The following is a 19,960-nucleotide window of genomic DNA, read 5'->3' as shown; positions in this document are numbered from 1 at the left end:
GGCCCAACATGTGATGCATTTCCTGTCAAGGTTACAATGGCAATAACATTAGAGGACCGTGCGCACGGTGTCAACTTCCCTGTTGTCTTTATGCCTGTATGCTGTAGTGTTATTTGCAGTTTTGTGTGGGCCTGCACCAAGCTTATCTGTGCTGTACTGTGCTGATCTCACTATGCTCATCCAGGGCTCTAAGCTGCTTGGGCTCCAGCCACCAGCATAGATGATATATCCCTGCCCCCCTCCCTCCCACATCTCTCACTCTGATTCATTGGCTGTTTGTGTTGCCCATCCATCTGCTTCCAACACAGAGGAAGGAAAGACACATGAAGACACATGGCTGTTTTGGAGCAGGGGGGACTGCATTAAGGGGAAGAGATAGGGTCCCAGAGAAATGGTGGCCGACCTGAGGGAGAGGGAGGAAAAAAATACTGAAGGGAGAGGCAGCGAGACAAACAGAGAGCTGGGGGAAAAAAGGATGTGTGGACCACTCAGAGGGAAAGAAATGGATTTTCTAAAGGGACAAAGTAGAGATTCTTACTGACAGATTAAATGCTGGGAAAAAGACTGAGCCGAAGGGGTGAAAAGCTGGTTGGATCAAAGATCATGACAGAGGGTTGATGGGGGAAATGAGTGGAATCAGTTCTGCAGGGCTAACTTATTTTAGTTTATTCTCAAAAGGAACTTTGCGTATTAAAAACAAAACAAAACACATCTACCAGCTGTTATGATACAAGGAAATCATATGGCTTTAGTTTTCAGGCTGATCTCAGAGCTGTAAATGCAGTGGGATTATTGTTCAGCCGCTCAGTGTTTATCCCTAATTGAAAAAACCTTGTGTTGATAGTTTCAACAAGAGATTACCACAGCTGCGCTGCCCTTTAGCAAGACTGACCCTCTCTAATGAAAAGCCACACAATTACTTCCTCTTCTAAATGGACTCTTTGGTGATAATTTCAATGGGCTAATTAGATCCTCCTCCCATTGTTTCAGTTGTCTTTGTCTCATTGGGGAATGAATGAAGCCTTATCATTGTTATTTAAGTCTTGTTCAGGTGATTAAAAGCGTAATACAGAAGCATACAGACACAGAAGACTTGAAATGATTGGGTCACTAATTGGGTCAGTAATATTGAATTATGTACGTATACTTTTAGCCACTTCACTCCTCTAATGTCCCTAAAGAACATCCTTAAGAGCCCAGACTGGTCCTCTGAGCCTGAGAGGAGCCAGAGCTGTGTTGTGTCCAAAAGTGGGCGGGTCTGCTGCGATGTAGTGGGTGTGACTCTTCATAGAAAAAGGACAGCTTTACCTATAATGAGAGTTTACATCTTGTGTGTTTTTGGTAGATAAAAAGCCTCCCATGGAAGAAGGCTGGGTTCTGGTTCCTTCAGACTGGCTTCACAAACGAACAAGCTCACACTGTAGCAGAGGTCTAAATAGTGTTAGTAATTTCAGAGTCCAGGGACTTGATGGCTGATCACACTTTTCTGGGACATGAACAAGTTTGCCCCCTAGAGGCCAGGGGAAACCTAGATACTGGGCCATGAGTGGGAGGGCTGGGGTGGGGGAAGGGGACAGGGAGGCTTTGCCATATTTCCAACCGACTTTCTATATGAGAAGCCTGTACATAAAGCTTCTTCGTATATAAGCCTAAGCCTCATCACACTAAGCACATTCAAGGGAGCTGGTGTTTGTTACTAGTTTGAGATGAGAATAATACCTTTTTTATCTGACGTATGGGTTATAGAAAGAAATCCAACATATCAACACTCCACAAATATCACTCAGTTTGAAAACTGGATGTCATGTCCTCTCTGGGGAAAAGATATCAAGAATTCATTTTACATTACTTTACATATCATATATTACATACATTACTCATACAGAGGGATATACTGTCCATATGCTTGTTAGCATGTGATCACAGACATTATTAATGCTTGAAATGTACGTGCTAAATTGTGAATCTATGGCTTGTTATTTCTGTAGTCTGTACCCAGTAAATAGATTTATGACTAGGCTACGAATCTCTCAGAAACTTGTATTATCTTGAACAAATGTTCTCACATTTCTTCTCAAAGACAATTTTCCTGCCTCCTATGAGACACAATTACTTAACCTTGAACTTAAAGCTTGAAGTTTTTAGCTGCCTATGAAAAAACATTAATTAACATTGAGCTACAAAGACATACAAGACCATCAGCAAGAAGACTGACAATTTCTACATTGTAGTTTTTAATGCCTGTAACCACTGCGAGGGAGTAGGTTTCAGACCACATGACTGACTGAGGGATGAGATTTTTTGTCAGAAAACACTACTTAAAAATGTTCTGGACAAGATAAGCAAAGAAATGAGAGCAATCACTTTGTCCACAGGGGGCGCCCAACTCGACACAAAAAGAAATTCCCTTTTGATGTCTAACAGTTGAATGTATTCAAGAAAGACGTGTGAAAAAATAAAAGACATGACCACTGGTTTACCTAACATGCCATGTAACAGTGTTGATCATTTTCAAATTAAAATAGCATGTTCATGAATATGAGATACTAGTTGGGGTTTTCCATCATATGTCAAAGTAACTGTGTTCCTTGAGCTGTATTTTCATGCGACTCAGACACTTGACTGCAGCTAAAGCTATGAATTTTGAATCAGAGCAAACATAACCCTCTCTCTAATGTTTGTCTTTATAAGTATAGAATATCTTGCTGCCAAACAAACTGTTACTAGGGAGAAGTTTACACAGTTAAAAAAAAACCCACTAACACCTTCAAATGTCAAGCTCAGTCTGTTTGAATTAGAACTGGTGTGGATTTGCTTCAGTCCAGCTGATAATATTAGTCTGCCCGTTAGCCTGTGGCTAACAAATTTGTTAACCTTCTGACCCAGTCCCCTGCCAGTTAAGCTGTCAGTCACACCAACCACACATTGCCTGTATTCCCTCAATTTGTTTTTTTTATTTGTAAAGGAAATTGCAGTTATGTTGCTTCTGGACATTTTTGATTTATCCAGGAAACTATTGTGTTTGAAAAATTTTTGAATAAAATACCCACCAGAACCTTCAACTGATCGAGGGTTTTGAATACATAAAAAAATTCTGATTTCTTCCTTTATTGGGATAAGGAAACTACAAATTGGACCGGTAAAATGAAGGGAAAAAAATGTTTGTGTTTTGCGCTGTATAGCTGTACTCATTCTTGTAAGGCACAAGGTCACTGTTCACAGCTTCCTATCTGTTTGTCTGTCTCTCCCTTGATATATGTACACACCTAAATCAATGTACGACTGACTTTTGACACTCACACTGCTGTTTTTATGTTTCCTTGTAGAAACTGGCCAGGGAGGCGGAGCAGCTTCAGCAGGAGCATGTATGGCAAGACGGTGTGACGGTAAAGTAGGGCGCCTGCTCCTCTCCCTTCTTCTCCAAGACCTCTTCTTATTTATTCTTTTAATTCCAGGAAAACTGGTTTATCTTCCTATCCTGTGCCTTTACCCATCTCTTTCCCAATTTCCACTCCTTTTAGATATTCTTCCCTCTTACTTGTAACTCTTTAATGACAATGTGATCAGCATCACAGAGACAATGTGGTAATAAAACGTACCTTTGTTCAAGCGAGAGGAACAGTAGCACACCGACACAGTCCCATTTGTATGCAATAACTTGCTTGTGTTTGGAGTTGATATTTTGATGGTCTTCAGTATAATCTGAGCACCTTCAGTTTGCTTTATTTCCACAGTAAGTTGAACATTATATCCTCTTGCAGCTGACCTTTAAAACACAAGAGATCCGCTTTTGAAATCCCCCAAAAAGGAGAAATGGTATTATTCTGGTTTGTGTGTTTGTCTCTGTGTGTTTGTGAGCCTGTGTGCTCCACTGACTCTCAAATTTACAAACACTCAAATGCCCCACAAACATGCATGCATACTGATGCACAGACACACACACACATACACACACATATATATAGCCTCATCCAACAGATACACATGCACATTCCCTCCTGTCATATCCTCTGTCTCCAGGGAGACGAGCTCACTGTCATGGTACACTTCCCACAAATGGATTTTTAACCCAGTGCCTCCTGGGGGATATTTGAGAAAAGGCTTTAACTGATTTAAAACGAATAATTATGAGCCCTACTTCCCTGCAAAGTCCATTTTTATTCATGGTTGCTTACACTCTGAAGCTGTAGTCTTGGGTTGGCTGGGCTGCTACCTCCTCTCTTCATCCCTCCTTTCCTGCTGGTCCAAGGGAGGACGCTGCAGTGCGACTGTCCCTTCGTCTTAGGCCTGAGGGGGGCTGATGCCTGCCTCTCTCTGCCCAGCTCCGATGCACCTCAATCTGCGGTGTAGCCATGCAGGAAGTGGAGCCGGGGTCACGGTGACCACACACGGCACACCTGTTCATGAGTAGCTGCATCCAATATGGCATCAATACCTCCTCAAGTGGAAAAGTCAGCACTTGCTTTAATCCACCCCGCCCCTGCCAAATACTCTTCTCCCCATCTGCTTCTACTCTTTCACCTTCCTGTCTTTTTCTTCCTCTCTTCCTCCTGTTTGACTTTCTGTACAGTCAACACCCTCTACACCTCCTTCACATTCATATACATTTGTTGTAATTTGTATGTGTTTTTAATCAGGCATGAAAACTGTTGGAATATATCATATTGCTGCAAATGCTTCAAATGAATCCTAATAGTTCGCCTCTATTAATAATGTATTGCAGCTGATTTCATTTGCCTTTATAATCAGGCCAGGTAATGAATCTCAGCAGGGGCGACTGTGAAACCATTTAAAAAACTCACAAAGAGGTAGTGGGGGGAGCAGGAGTGGGAGAGGTAGATATGCCACATCGTTGCAAGAGAATTTTTTTTCCTGTTTGTAGATTTTGCACTTTCCTAATTTCTCTTTGGGTGAACACTCTGCTGACTGACACTCTAATTAGATTAGGGCTGCATGCTCTTTGGGCATATTAGGAGAAATGCGTTGCATCTTAAACTAGCGGGTGGAGCAGTCTGTCAAATGAAGAGAAAGGTGTCTATGCATGAGAGACAGTGCGTTTTGATAGAATATTTTGTGTGTGTGTGCATGTGAACTTGCCTACCTATCTAACAGGGAACTTAAATGTTGTTGCATATTTAGCAACAGGGTACATTGAGGTCCTCTCTTCTTCAGGCTTTGAACTGAGACAAAGTCATGGAGTTTTTTTTTTTACAATTCATGCTGTAAATGTCTAAGACCATTCTTTACAGTCCTCTTACAGGCTTGAGCCAGGATTTTAATGACCCTTTCACACATGTTACTTTCATTTTTTTTTCATGAAAGTAAAATTGTCTCTTTTATCTTTGTATCCTGCAGTCACTACAGGTGGTCAGTGAAGAATGATAGTCCACTGTAGGTGAGGTAGGCTTGTAGGAGTGTGTTTGTGTGCCAGTGTGGTTTCCAGTCTGGGAACAGCATAAAGTGGTTGTTTATAAGTGAGCAGTTACTTATTTGTATGTGTTCATTAATGGCAGATTAGGTACCTGGCCCAGCCCATCTGCTCGCCTCGCCAAACTGGTGACATCATAGAAACTCAATGACACGCCTGTTCCTCACAGCGGCTGCCATCACAGCTGTTACCGTAGCAAAGGGAGGACCTCAGTTTCTCTCTCCTACACACACACACACACACACACACACACACACACACACACACACACACACACACACACACACACACACACACACATAGTTTCATGCTTTTCCTGGACCTAACTACAGGACCGGTTTTCGGACCGTCCGTCCTGACTGCTGGACGTTATGGATGTCAAAATGTTGATCGTAATAACTGTTGTGGTGGTCGTCTGGGGTTTTAGATCCATCGGAATGAAATGGTGTGTGAAATAGACATTAAAGTGTTGAATTGCCGTTCTCAAGGTCAGGTGCCCATCCCTGTGTGACACTCGACTATTGTGTTGGCAAAAGAGTCATCCCAAGACAATGCAGTCATTTCTGAGCTGTTTTGTGATTCTCATAGGGATGACGAAGAATCAGCAAAACATCTTCTTTGTTTTGTGTACTGGAAATTGGAAGACAAAAAGCAGAGCAACTTTCTGGATAGCATCAGCATATAGCTTATTTCACATTTTTCTGTTTGAATAAGGCTATGAAACAATCCTGGCTCTGACAGCTTTTACCCAGTAGCTGAATGTGTCTATATACAATGTTTAGGAAGGGATTTAAATGTTTTTTTCCCGCAGAGAAATTGCATTTCTCTCGGTGATATGATTGCCTGGGTGTTTGCCAGTTCAGAATGCTTTACTGCTTTTAATAGTTTTCCCTCCCTGAACACCAAGGAATACCAGCGTTAGGCACTTTTTAAGCAATATTCACAGTGAGGAGGTCTACAGGGCAGCTTGGCCTTTCACTCAGATTTAAATATTCAACAGAAACACACACATTCAAAGCACAACTATAAAACTTAATTAATACAGCCAGCAAGCAAAAATTAGTGATCTTATTTCATCCTTTGGGTTAAAACAAAAGACTTTATTAATTATCTATGAAAGACTGGCCCAGTAAAAGTGTTATCCCTTATTCTCTTAATAAAAACCTGCTCTTCTTCTTGAATAAACAGTCATGAACTTCTGAAGACAAAGTTCCTCCTCTCAGTCTCCAATGAGCAATAATGCCTTTAAGCCGCTTTCACTAACTATATTTGAATCACTTTTATTGAGTGATATTAATGATAAATGTTGGTGCCGTTCATGGAAAGGCTCTCATATGCTGGGTTTTCTAAAAAATAGTTAAGTGTTGGATAAAATGTGGCAAACACCAGATTAGACTTGAGCACCATATGCTGCCAGTGATGCTGCCAGCTGGAACCAGCGTAATGTGTGTGACAAGCTGTTGTAATATTTATTATTATAGCAGTTTGATATATTCTGACACTTGACATTTTGAGTAGCTTCATTTTCATACCATATATCTTTAATGAAGGTATTGATGGGCCTGTCAGGTTGTGATATATTTCCAATGTGGATATAGACAATTAGATGATTAAGCAGCTAGCTGACATCTGTAAGCCATTAATGATAAATCAAATCAAAATAAATCTGGACCCCTAAAGATATTTTTGGGGATATGGTCTCCATAAATCTTTTGTATCTAACATATGTTAAGTTGTCTGTTTTTGATTGTGAGGACCTGTTATAAAAAGAGTTAAGAAATATTTCTCATATCCTAAAATTAAAAAACTCAAAGCTGCTTATCTTGTGTCTCTTGCTGTTTGACTGTATGCGAAATGCTGGGCTTGGCCTACTTAAGCACAGGTCATGTGTGGGTTCAGTGACAATGACTAATACTGAGAGTTTAACAGTAATTGTTAGCCCACAGTTAGCAAATCTTTTTACATGAATAGTACAAGCAACATTCTCATGATTACATAATACTCCCCCCTCTGTGGGAACATGTGCAGAGTTCAACGCTTTTATTACAATCTTTTTAAACAGCTTTCAGTAGAGTCTAGTTTGGTTTGATGAAGCAGGCCCCTGTGCAAAACTTTAAAGCTGCTATAATCAATATTCTTTATGAAAATAAGGATCTCACAAATTGCTTGTGGCTTTTGAATGTCTTTGTTATCAGTGGAAAGAAGCAGTGGCAGTTTTTAGTTTATTTTTTATTTATCTATTTTTAGCTTATCTATAAAGTGGTGGGGTTCAAATCAGTGTCAAAATATTATGTACGGTACAGTGATGTACAACCCCATGTGTTGTAGTGTTACAGACAGACAGACAGACAGGCAGGCAGGCAGGCAGGCAGGCAGGCAGGCAGACAGACAGACAGACAGACAGACAGACAGACAGACAGTAAGTTCATAAGACATGACCAAGTTTCCACAGCTCCCCTATTATTCATGATTTTCAAAGGAGCACAGTCCGTTGTTGTGGTTGGATTCAGATGTAATGACTCACTACTTTGATGGTCTAAGTAACAGCCAGCTGTTAGCAAACTGACAGTACATCTCTACATGCTCACGTGAGTGACGTAGAGATGCGCAGCACAGTAAAGCACGACAACCACTGATCTCTGGACAGTGATACACGTTGATGTCAGATCTGCACTAGAGCTCAGATCAGTGTTAGGGGTTCACTGCATCACTTTACTTCACTGCATTTTCTTTGGGGATGTGGAGGCGCTGTGTGACCAGGTTAGTAGTAGTAACTGTAAAAAATAAATGAAAATGGAACAAGTAAGCTTAGTATGGCTGTAGCCAAACCAAGCTCTACCCTGCCACCTCCTCTGTCAGAGGACGAGGCTCTTAGACTGATTGTACACTACCTGCTCAGCACCAAGACAAAGTGAGCAGCTAGTTTTAGTTTATTAAAAGTTTAAATTTTTGGTGGTGGAGACCCAAACAAAGAGAAAAGTGAACAGTAGTTTAAGTTTTTAACGCCCATACCTACCCCATAATCCTAAAGTAATCCAGCTAATGTTGAAATCACACCCTTTGATTTTTAATTCCTCTGAAGTGCACAAGGAATTAAAAAATGATAAAAACTAGTTTTCTGGAGTCTCAATAAGTTGGCAACTTTTTAAAGTTATTTCAAACCAAACCATGCTGCTAATTTTATAAAATGCTAAATGATTTTCTGTCTGCATCATTTTCAAACCAATCAACAATATATTAGCAGCTACATTATCATCAATGGGTTGTTTAACCACTCAATTTACATCATATGCCGGCTACAGATGATGGCCGCTGTCACTTGGCTGAAGGAGAGTTGACACAAAGTGTGACACATCGGAACAGAGACACAAGATTGGACGAGAGAAAGGACGGAGATTGTGGAGATCGGAGGAAGACATGTACTTTCCATCAGATTGTGATGTGGCAGCTGCTGTACGTTTGAAATGCATTAGTGCTAATAGCTGTGCCATTAGGGGAGAGAGAGGCACTCTGTTGATGGGTTACCATGATGAAACCAGGGAGAGGGGGGTGACCAATAGAGGCAGGGAAGGGGAGAGAGAGGTGAAAGCGAGAAAGCAAGCGAGTGAAGGGAGAAGGTAAAAAAGACGGAGGAAACGGGAAACAGAGATGGAGCCATCTTCCAGGCCATTTACTGCAATCATCACTCTCTAATCAATCAAGCCTTTCATCATAGGACAACACAATCTCTTCTTCTGTCTCTGCCTGTGTCTCTCTTCATCTCCACTCAGCCACCCACTCTCATACATAACTGTGGTGTTCATGTGACCTCTTTCTCGCTTTTCATACATGTGCTCATATGAAACTCTGTAATATCGCCAACCTTCATGAAGTACATAAGCTACAGTGTTCTCCTTCTCAGTGCTAATCCCATTCATTGTTCTCAGTCATCTTTTAACCATACTAAAGCAAAATCTAGCCAGTATTTCAGCCACATTTTGAACCCTAAAGTTAGAATAGCTTCCCTCAGAGGTGGAACATGACCTTAAGTGCAAGGGGCACAGGCTAAAGTGGCAAGGGTTTGTTCACTTGACCAAGTTCGGCTCCTTTAATAATGCCTCTATTTGAGATAATTGGCCCTTCAGAGGAAATGAGTGAGAATCATTGTGGTGACTCTCAGCCCGGCCCTTGAAGCTACCGGCTCCATTAGCCACAGAATACATTAGTCTTAGGAGGGCTGCCTTTGACAGATTCAAATTTAGATTCTGGTAAAATAGACAAAAATGAGAAGAAGCCTCACCCTGTTTTTAAAGTTCGTCACACTCTACTCTTAACATGTCAATTCTCAGTTATTTCTCTCTACTTATCTTTTGGAAATGCTGTCAAAGCTCTGATTTTCATCAAGCACGAAACAGAAGAGAGAGGGTGCAAATGTTTTCTTGCTTTGATGCAAAATAAACTTTATTAAACGAATCAGAGAATAGGGATCAAGTTAAAGTTAGCAAGCGGGTAGTTAAAAGCAAGTTATCTGTAACTCACTCTATAGTCACTGACTTTCATGTTTTGCTTATTTCCGCAGTTCTAAAACATCAGCCTCTTATTTTGAAAGGTAGATCCAGACCTTTATAAGCCAAATGCAGAAATTGAAATATTTTTCTTTTCTACAGTCTTGTGTCAGCACCACAAACACCAAAACTCAAAGAGATCTCCATAGCTGAGGCCAGAGTGGGAGTTGGAAATACAGCTATGTGCCCTTTTTAAATGCGCAGAGCTTATTTCAAACAACGATAAGCATAGCCACAAGTTGTGTAATCACAAATAAAATACACCTATTTTCATTGTGAGCTGTTTTTTTTTTTTTTTTAAACTTCTTATGGCTGCTTAGAGACAGAGCGCTTGCAGCCTGCCGAGCACGTAATAGAACTCATAAACAGTGTTATCACTGAATCCTGAGCCATGCAACAGACTTCCATCTGCTCGCCACTGGAAGGGAAAGAAATGAGGAGGGGCTGTGTGGAGAGAAAGTCCTAAACAGTATACTATTTTACAAAACTTCCTCCATATCAAATGTATCTGACAGTGAGGGTGCCTGAGTAGAAGTTAACTTACTCATAGTCTGATGCATCTGTAATGGATCTTACACACAATACGGATCGAGCTGCATTTGATCAGCTGATCAGTTTGTATAAAGTCAATGCAGACTTTGAGTAAAGCGTCTCCCTCCTGTTCTCCTCTTGAGCTCCTCTATTCTCTCGTCCTCTGCTCTCCTGGTGCGTCCCCTCACTCTCCATCAGCTACTGCTCTTCTCACAGCTTTTATCAAGTCTTTGGTTGCTGTGGTGACCCAACGGTTTGGTAATTTCAGCTTCTTGATTGCAGACGGCTGTAATTTGTTTAAGTGGTGCTCTCCAAGGTAGAAATGTCCTTTTCTTCCATTTTTCCCCCTTCTCTTCTACAGCTCCTTTCTCTAAATCACCCCGTGCGTCTTTTCTGATCTCACCCGTAGTGTTTCTCTGCTGCTTCGAGAGAGACCTCTTGAAAACTCAGGCTGTTCCACACTTGAGTGGGGAGACTTTCTGCAGTCTTGGGTGACTCAGAATAGCAGGAGCAGTGAAGTATAGGAACAGTTCACGAGAAACTCCAATATAAAAAAAACAAAAAACAAGGGGATAAAAGTTCAGGTGTTTCAGTAAGCCTTTAGTCAGTAGGAGTACGTCCAACTGTGATGAAGCGCTAGCCATGGGGGAGGGTTGAGAAAGTGGCCCCCATGTCTAAATCCCACTGATCGATCTCCCTGCCTCACAGGAGATGAGAATCAATAGTCAGAGAAATCCAGTGAGCCACACTGCAGACCTTGATTTTCCCATTTCAAAACATGACCAACACCCATGAAATGTTATTTTAAAGGCCCTTCTGGTCAGGGCAGGGTAATTTAATAAAATGAAACAAAATTGGACAGATAGCACTTCTGTATTTCATTATTCATTATTCTTTTTGAATTATTACATTTACAATCCATCTTCAATAAAGTTGGGGCGCTGTGTAAAATGTTGATTAAAAACAGAAGTTGATGGTTTGCAAATCATTCAACCCCTATGCTTAAAGCTAGGTTTGGTAGTCACGGGAGACTAGCATTCATTTGAATGTAGCATTTCCTCAGGACTCTGTCTAACCCCTCTCCCCCTTCCCTTGAAGCTCCTCCAGAACGACACCCGAGTGCACGAGTGCCTCTGATTCACAACCATATGATGGTGACCGATTGAAAACTGGTCCTCAGCACATTGATTGTGTTTTGCACTACGTCAGCTCATGTCTCACTCAGCGGTAAGAAAACACCAACAGTGAAAATGAAAAACACAAACAAACATGAAATGTACGTGCAGGAGGCGGGCGGAGTGGCAGGACGGGATTTGATTGGTTTCATAAATTGGCTCCTGATGGCAGGGATTGGTTGGTGTTTTCCCAGGTTTACTCCGGCTGTAGATAGCAGCGTTTTTCCACTCTTTTTTAAGAACACATTATGTATTGATTGCCATCAGGACATAAAGATCATTTTAACCAGTATAACACAAAGTGTATCTAAATCTGACTAACAACCCCAGCTTTAATTGGCAATAGTCCAAAGACAACATATGAAATGTTGAAATGAAAAATGTTATTGTTTTCTGAAAATGTTTTGCTTATTTTAAAGCTGCTGTGAGGAACTTTTGATTTATATCAATTTTGGCGACCCATTGTGGACAAAGTGATACCTCTTATCTCTTGTTCTGTACACGAAAAAGTAGTGTTTTCAACAAAACTCACCCTAATGTCTTTTAACAGCCATATTTATCACTCAATGTGATTATTTGCCAAACCCCCATCGATGCTTGCTTTGTAACTGTGTGTTGATAACAAGCAGGATTGTCCTCCTTCTCTAGAACTGAGGATGTGCCCATGATTTCCAAAATGAATGTCAAATGCTGATTTGAAATCTTCTACTTTGCCTCTGTGTATCTTAAATGGGCTCGGGCCCATGCAGGGATTTCTACTGCAGTGTCATGTCTTTTTTTATGTAGTGGTTACTGAGGGGCACCAAGATCATGGCCATCAAGCATCATTTATCGGCCTTATAACTTTTGTGCAGAGATTTGTCCAGATCCTCTGAATTTTTTAATGATAATAGGCACTGTAGTTGATGAGGTTTTCATATTCTCTGAATTTTGATGTCAGGAAATTATTCTGGAATTGTTGAACAATTTCCGCACCCTGTCTTTGACAGAGTAGTGAACCTGTTCTTATCTTTACTCCTGAGAGACTCAGCCTCTCTGAATTCCCTTTGAATACCCAGTCATATCAATAACGTGTTGCAGATTGATGTAATTAGTTCGGAGATGTTCTTCCAGTTCTATTTTTTGGCATTACATGACATTACATGAGTTTTTTGTTGTACCCGTCCAAACTGTTTTGAAACGTGTTGCTGGCATCACATTCAAATGAGCATACATTTGTCATAAAACCATAACATTTTTAAATTCTAAAAAAAACATTGTATTAGTTTTCTTTGCACTAATTTAAATTAACTAAAGGATCAAATGATTTGCAAAGCATGACATTCTGTTTTAATAAATGTTTTACACCGTGTCACAACTCTTGTTGACTTGTGGTGGAACTTTAAAGAATTCTGATTACAACTTGGGCGTACTCAAGAATGTCTTACCCATATTGTCTCTCTCATCTACATGATGAAGTAAGAAAAGATGTACATTTCCAGCTTCACTGCATGAAAGTCTACAAGAGTGTTCCAGGAAAGTAAAGTATCCAAGCAGCCATGTTGTTATTGTGAGTGGTGACGGGCTGCAGCAGAGAGAGAGATACCTGCCCGAGTTTTGCTTGCTGCATTCTGTCCAGGCTGTCCTTGGTGCCCGTCTGCAGATATCTTAAAGCTGGCTTCTCTTTGTCATTTGAATGTTCAAATCATTGTAAGGGACAGCAAGGCATCTGATGGAAATGATTACAGGGTCGGAAATAACAGGTTTCCTTTGGCTGGCGCTGATTGTTGATTGGCCACTCTCAGTCTGCATGTAAAGAGGAGGAGGTGGTGACTTTTCAGGACTCTATGGACTTGCAGTGGTAAAATGGCTGCAAAAAGCTCTATTCAACCCTTCAGGAAAGATGGAACCTGGAAACATTTTGTTCAGATAAGTGGCGCTTCAGTGTCACCAAGCTGCATTGTGATTGGACAGGCAGGTCCGGGATGAATACGATTGTTTGTGATTGGTCAGCCCGGATACATATGCTGTAAAAATGTTTAGACTTGGATAATTGCATTTCCTTATCAAATCCCTGTGGAATCCCATGATAGTGTTAATATTGCCATGGCCTGTTTATCTTATTTGTCTTTATTTGGTGTTACAGCACCTCTTTCCTGCTTCCCCTCCGATGATCAGATTGGGGGCTTGTTTGGGAGGTGTTGGCATGCGTGTGTCATGTTGGATAGGCTTTTTATCTGGCACTATGACCATGCAGTGGGGTGATGCTATCAGCGTTAAAACCTGCTCCTCAATGGAGCCCTGTCAGCCAACAATGGAGAGCAGCATTACCCAGAGTGCAGCAGGACAAAGCCTTCTTTCCTTATCGCAGGGTTGGAATATTCACAGAATGATTTGACTGCTTTTACCAAGGGGAAGTGTCAGGCTTTGAAAGAAAGAGACAGAAATGCAGTAATGGGAGAGGGAGAAAAAGAGGGGGAAATGGAGGGAGAAAAAGAAGAATAATTCTGTGACCTGGAGGCTGTTTACAAAGACAAATTTAAGGAGCAGAAATTGCAGATTCATGGGTAGAAATTGGGGGCATGAAATGTAACACGCCTTATGTAACCTTTAGATTTTTTAATGTATTTTTAATTCTACAATAATCAAGTTTAAAGCTCTTCCTCAACTGTCCCCCTCTGTTCTCCATCTCTCGGGTAACTGCCCATCTTTAGAGGAGTCTTTGAAGTGGGAGTGCCGTTAGAGGAGGCATGCTGCTCCATGCGAAGATGAGCAGGACATTGATGAGATGTGCATGGAGAATGTCATTCACTTTGCTGAATTTGCACTGTGTATTGGAGCTTTAATCTGGGGGCACATTTGTTTATTGGCATACAAATGAACATCTGCATGGAGCTATGCTTGGACGCCATGGTCTCAGCAGCTCCCTAATCGCTTAAAAGCCTGGAGATGCAGAGCATGCCAATGAGAGAGCAAGAGAGAGGGAGAGGGAAAGAAGGAGAGAAGCAGCCGCGCCCAAGGCCTCTGTCATACACTCCTTTATCTGAGTTTCACTTTCACTCAGTGTTTCTCTCGCTTTCTTCTTTCTTCCAGGCCAACAATTTAATTTCCAGTTTGCTGCTAGACTCTTTATTGACTTGGCATTATAAAGAGGCATTTTGGTGACCTTCAGCAGTTAAGACAACAGCCATATTTTTTAAAAGCAGACACCTCAAACAACATGTCAGCATTCATTTGTGAAGTGATGTGACAGAGTAACAAATGGCCCGGTCAAGGACAGAGGCACTTGGCAGATGAAACTTTGAATATATAAACAAACACACTATGAAGGGAAGAGGCAGAGACTACTAAGAATTAAGGATGGGATTGAATTCTAAGGACCATCAAGTCTCATTGGCCTTGTGACGTTATGTTATATCTCAAGTCGAGCCATGCCATTGAAATCAAATCACTGGTGCTCAAACACACATCAGTTGTCTCATAAAGTTTTGAATGAAATTGAATGGCGAGCCAACAGGTGTTAAACTACACAATGAAGAATTCTGGTGGTCAGATGGTTTTGAGGAACGCTGCAAAGAGTTGTGAAGTTTCACTACATTTCACCTAGGCCAATGATGATGAGGGGGGGAATGCAATTCATGTTGCAAACATTTTCTTGCAATGGGGAACACAATCAACATTGTCAAGCACATCAGCATTGTGCATCAAATTAAACCAAAAAGCTTACCTTCGAGTGTCTGTGGGTTGAAAAAACTCTTTCCACTCCGGCAACTGTGACGATGGCTGCGGCTGTGGCTGCTACAGGACAGTTGTCGTTCCCCTCCAACCAAAACAGTCCATAGTAATGTTGAATTTGGCAGGGTTACAGCTAGGTAGCGATGTAGCTAACTCAACATGATGACGCATTGTTACATTATGACGTGTTCATAAGCTTGGGTCAATAAAATAAATACAATGCAGAAGTAAATGGAACTTCATCAATGAAAGCAATACCAGAACTCAAAATTACAAATTGTCTTCTCGTCTCTCCACTGAACAATGAAAAATAATCAATTTAATCGACCTCAGGAGAGACTTGATAATGGTCTTAATATCAATGAAAAATAACAAACCAAATCCCCTCTAAGAATCAAGAGCCACAACACATTTCAACAAGAATATTCCATTATTTGAGGATGGTTGAGTGATTTTGGAAATGTGCTTATTTCTATGTTTTTTGGTCTTGTTTTAGTTCAATGTCACCATTATAACTATTGAGTCTGTTTATGTAATAATGGGGATAAAGATATTATGCTCTGGCCTCACCATATCTGAACAATGTGTGAAAGTACTGCATTTAAGTCAACACAACAGCATCACAAAGAGAGTTTCCACCGGCCATCCACCCAGCATGACCAACAGTTTGAAGAGTGCAACCTTAGCTTATATTAAAAAGATTTAACAAGATCTAAAAATTATTACCATTAGAACAGAAGGGAATTATTACAGGCTGGTTGTATCGGACTTCATTAACTGTGGTTTATTCCACTTCTGTCTGCAACAGTAAAAGGTTCTGCTACTTGGACCTGTCAGCCGCCAAATCCTCCATTTAATTCTAAGCACAATTTAAGTAAATTAAAAAAGGAAAGTTGTTCTGTCTTTTCAAATCTTTGTGAATTAGCTGTATCTGTTCGCCTCAAGTAGAAGATTAGATTTAAAACTCCCTGAATCAAAGAGGCTCGCCCAAAGAACAAGAATTCATATTTTATTCACAGGCGTGGACCACTGCAATTCAGAATCAAAGTGGTTAAAGAGCTTTAAGATCTCTGACAAATTTCTACATGTCTATGATTAATTTACTCCCCATAAAAGGCATATTTCATGAGCTCACGTTTGACACCTGTTCAAACCTGTGGGCCGTACAAACTAAGAGAAAGGGTTGAACAAATTAGCCTCTGATGACTATATGAGATTTAATTTTGTCCTCTCTCCTTCCTGCACGAACGCCCTTGTGCATATACATCCTTTACATTTCATTCTCCACATGAAATTGGATGTCAGTCATCCCTCACTTAACATACGTGGATTGCAATGTGTGTTGTGTGTGTGTGTGCTCTGGAGTCAAAGTGTGGTTAGCCTGAGGATTGCCGGTGAGGTCTCACAAGCTAATACGGCCTATTGTTTATCTAGTTCGAATGTCTTGAGTTTCACACCGTTTGACACCTCGAGATGGGATATAAGGATGCCGTGGAATTAGAGAGACAGAGGAGGAGATAGGTGGAGACAAGAGAAGAGATTGGAGTGGAGGAGATAAGAACAGGAGTCAGAATTTATAGCTCCATAACAGCTTTGTATCAAACTTTACGTGAGCAATTCTTCTCAGCAGCCAAATCAAATTGTTTGCTTTTCACCTCCTTCGCTCTGGTTGCATTTTCACACAGTGAGCTTGTTTGTGTACACACGTGTGTATGTGTGTGTGTGTGTGTGTGTGTGTGTGTGTGTGTGTGTGTGTGTGTGTGTGTGTGTGTGTGTGTGTGTGTGTGTACCTTATGGGCTGATGTGCTTTGGTTAATGAAGAGCAGTAAATGAAATCCTTTATTGTGTTTGATATAATGTCAGCTTCCATTAGGGGAACTGGTGCTACGAATGATTGCTAGACTATCAGGGCCAGGAGAGGAGTGCAGTGTGGTGTGTGTGTCTGGTGTGGTGTGTGTGATGTGAGTGTGGTGTGTGTGTGTGATGTGTGTGTGGTGTGTGTATGCATGAAAGACCTTGTGTATGTTTCTGCGCGCTTGTGTGCACACCCTAGGGCACGGCAGAGGCACAGAGTGTGTTCTGTAATTATAAAATCATTAGCAGGTGTCCAGAGGAGATATGAGTATGACTGTAATCTGTCCCCACCCATGATGGAGCGCTTGTCATACACTCAAATGTCAACCTGTCTCAGGCAGCCTGTTGAGGGAGCTCATAGATTCAAATTCAAAAGATTCAGAGGCAGTGATCACACTCAGTCATCACATGTAGCCCTACATATGACAGATTTTTATGTACCATACATTTTTCAATTGTTACCCGATGCTCTCCTGGACAAATCAACCATCAAAGTCCTCTTCACACACAGCGAAGTCTAGTTTTTAAGGCGCTGAGCTCCTCGCTGAAGGAGGTTTTGAAGTTTAAACGTGTAAGCAGTAGATGACATTAAAATAACATGCAGCACATGCCAATGACAACACAATAATCATGCATAAAAACACCCCTGCAGTTAGACGGAGTGACAGGCCCACAGATAAACAAAAGACAGGCAGCCATGTATCTGGTTGGACATAAAACCGAGCAGACATTGTAGCCCTGGCGAGGAGACAAAGTCACATTGTGATCTGGAGCTGAGGGCGGTTTCTATAGCAACAGTAGGCATCTAACCTACGCGCCGCTGCTTTTGCTGAAATCTGAAATTGGCGAGAGGAGGCTGGTACTGAGGATGGAGAGATTGGGAGAGATGAAGATAAGGCAGGGCAGGTTGGAAGAGGAGGAGGAGGAGGAGGAGAGATGGAGCAAAGGGAGGAGAGGGAGAGGAAGCAGATTGAGATAAGGGTGAGGAGAGAGGGAAGGAGGAGAAGAGATGAGCTTGGGGAAGATTTATGTCAGGGAGGGGCTGGAGATCATCACCTGACCTCGGTGTTTGTCCCCTGTTTGGAATTTGTTGGTCCACTCAGTGTGATAGATTTAATTTACTGATAGCACTTTGTGTCAGTGGGACTTTCTTCGACTTTGTGTGTTTCTTTATGTGAGTGTGAGCGCTCCGCCTCGTACCTGAGCTCACCCTGTCGGCACATTCATCGCACATCAGTATCAGTATGTGTTTACGTTCTGAATGTGTGCATTAATGCACAAACAGGTTGCACAGGGCTCAGCAGACACGGGTGTGGGATAATTGCTGGCTCTGTGTTGTATCAGATGTGTGTTTAACCCAGACCCTGAGCCCGCAGAGACCTGTGACCAGCCGCAGCAGATGGCAGTGCCACCCTAGGGGCTGCTCACAGGGTCATAGCAGCCTCAGACTTGTCCACATGGAGCCCTCCTGTGTGTCTGTGTGGTGTGTGTGACGGAGAGTGTGGTTGGAGGTAGATGCTGTTGCAGTGAGTGGTTTCAAGTACTCATTTAAAGGTAATTGGAGGTTTCATTTTCACGATATAGCAAAGCTCAATGTATATAAGTTCAAGTACAGCTGATTTGTTGTGTCCAATGGCAGCCATTTACCTCTGACAGTGTGCTCAGGTGATTATATGCTAATTTAAACATACTTAATTGACTGTATTTAAAATCTACCAGTTCTACCAGTCCAGTTTTGGATCAAGCTTTGGATTACCATGACCTGGATGACTGAGAACCTTCACAGACATGTATGTAAAATCTACACACTGCATCTTAATAGCACATATTATAAGCACACATAACACATATCATTTTAATTAAAATAATTGCCAACAACCATAGTTTCTTTTATTAGCAACTCCTTAGCTAACTGGTAGATAATGAGAAGATGAATGACAATCAGGTAAGACAGGAGCTGTATACATAGAACTTCCTATGAACTAAGAAGACACTGCAAGAATACAGCGTGTCAACGCAAAAAGTATAAGTCAGGAAAACTAACAGCCAACAAGTGTGCAGCTTCTGTCTTTTCTGCTCTCCATTAAATAATGACCAATCATTTGTTTATACTGAGAATATTTCCAAAGGCATTTAGCATTGATATAAGGCAAACAACTGTCATCATGGTATCTGACTCTGCTTCCACCGCCATCTTGGATATCTTTAAACATTACACAGTGACTACAGCATCTTTTGACATCATGTCTTGCCTCCAGAAGTTTGTACATTGAGAGCCTGCACTGTACGTAAATAAGCAACTTTAACATATTCAGGGTCAGGCCGTCCTGTAATGTTCTAGAATAGGGATTGGCATTTCAAGGAAAAATATGATTCAATAGTCACTGCTAACTATTTCCACAATCTTGGAATAGTTCCCCCCATGCAGATATTAGGAGAGAGAGTGACCCAGTAGATGACTTTGTAGATATACTATATTTATATATGATATACATATGGATATGATCTAGATATTCTATTTTTACTTATAAAGTTGGCCCTGAACCTAATTTTTCATTCATTTTTTCATAGAAGTTCCTCCCAGAAATCTTTGGAGCTGTAGAAGTCTTTTGCATTTTTCTCCAGTTCTGAATATCACAAAGCCGCACCCATTTACCGGAAACTGACACTTATGCTTTCTTACGTTATTTTGGGTGTTATTATATTATTATGGA

General features: G+C 41.2%; 1 protein-coding gene across 1 annotated transcript in view; it reads left to right on the top strand.

Moving 5' to 3' along the window:
• The window catches only part of cacna2d2a (calcium channel, voltage-dependent, alpha 2/delta subunit 2a), a 183,476-nt gene that overhangs the window by 92,528 nt on the left and 70,988 nt on the right, over positions 1-19,960 (top strand). Inside the window, 1 exon segment of the mRNA XM_034673948.1 lies at positions 3,327-3,386. Within this exon segment, the coding sequence (XP_034529839.1) occupies positions 3,327-3,386 (60 nt within the window).

This window comes from Notolabrus celidotus, chromosome 1 (assembly GCF_009762535.1).
Source record: "Notolabrus celidotus isolate fNotCel1 chromosome 1, fNotCel1.pri, whole genome shotgun sequence".
NCBI classification, from domain to species: domain Eukaryota; kingdom Metazoa; phylum Chordata; class Actinopteri; order Labriformes; family Labridae; genus Notolabrus; species Notolabrus celidotus.
Note: the sequence above shows the minus strand (reverse complement) of the source record. Positions and strands in the feature narration are given on the sequence as shown.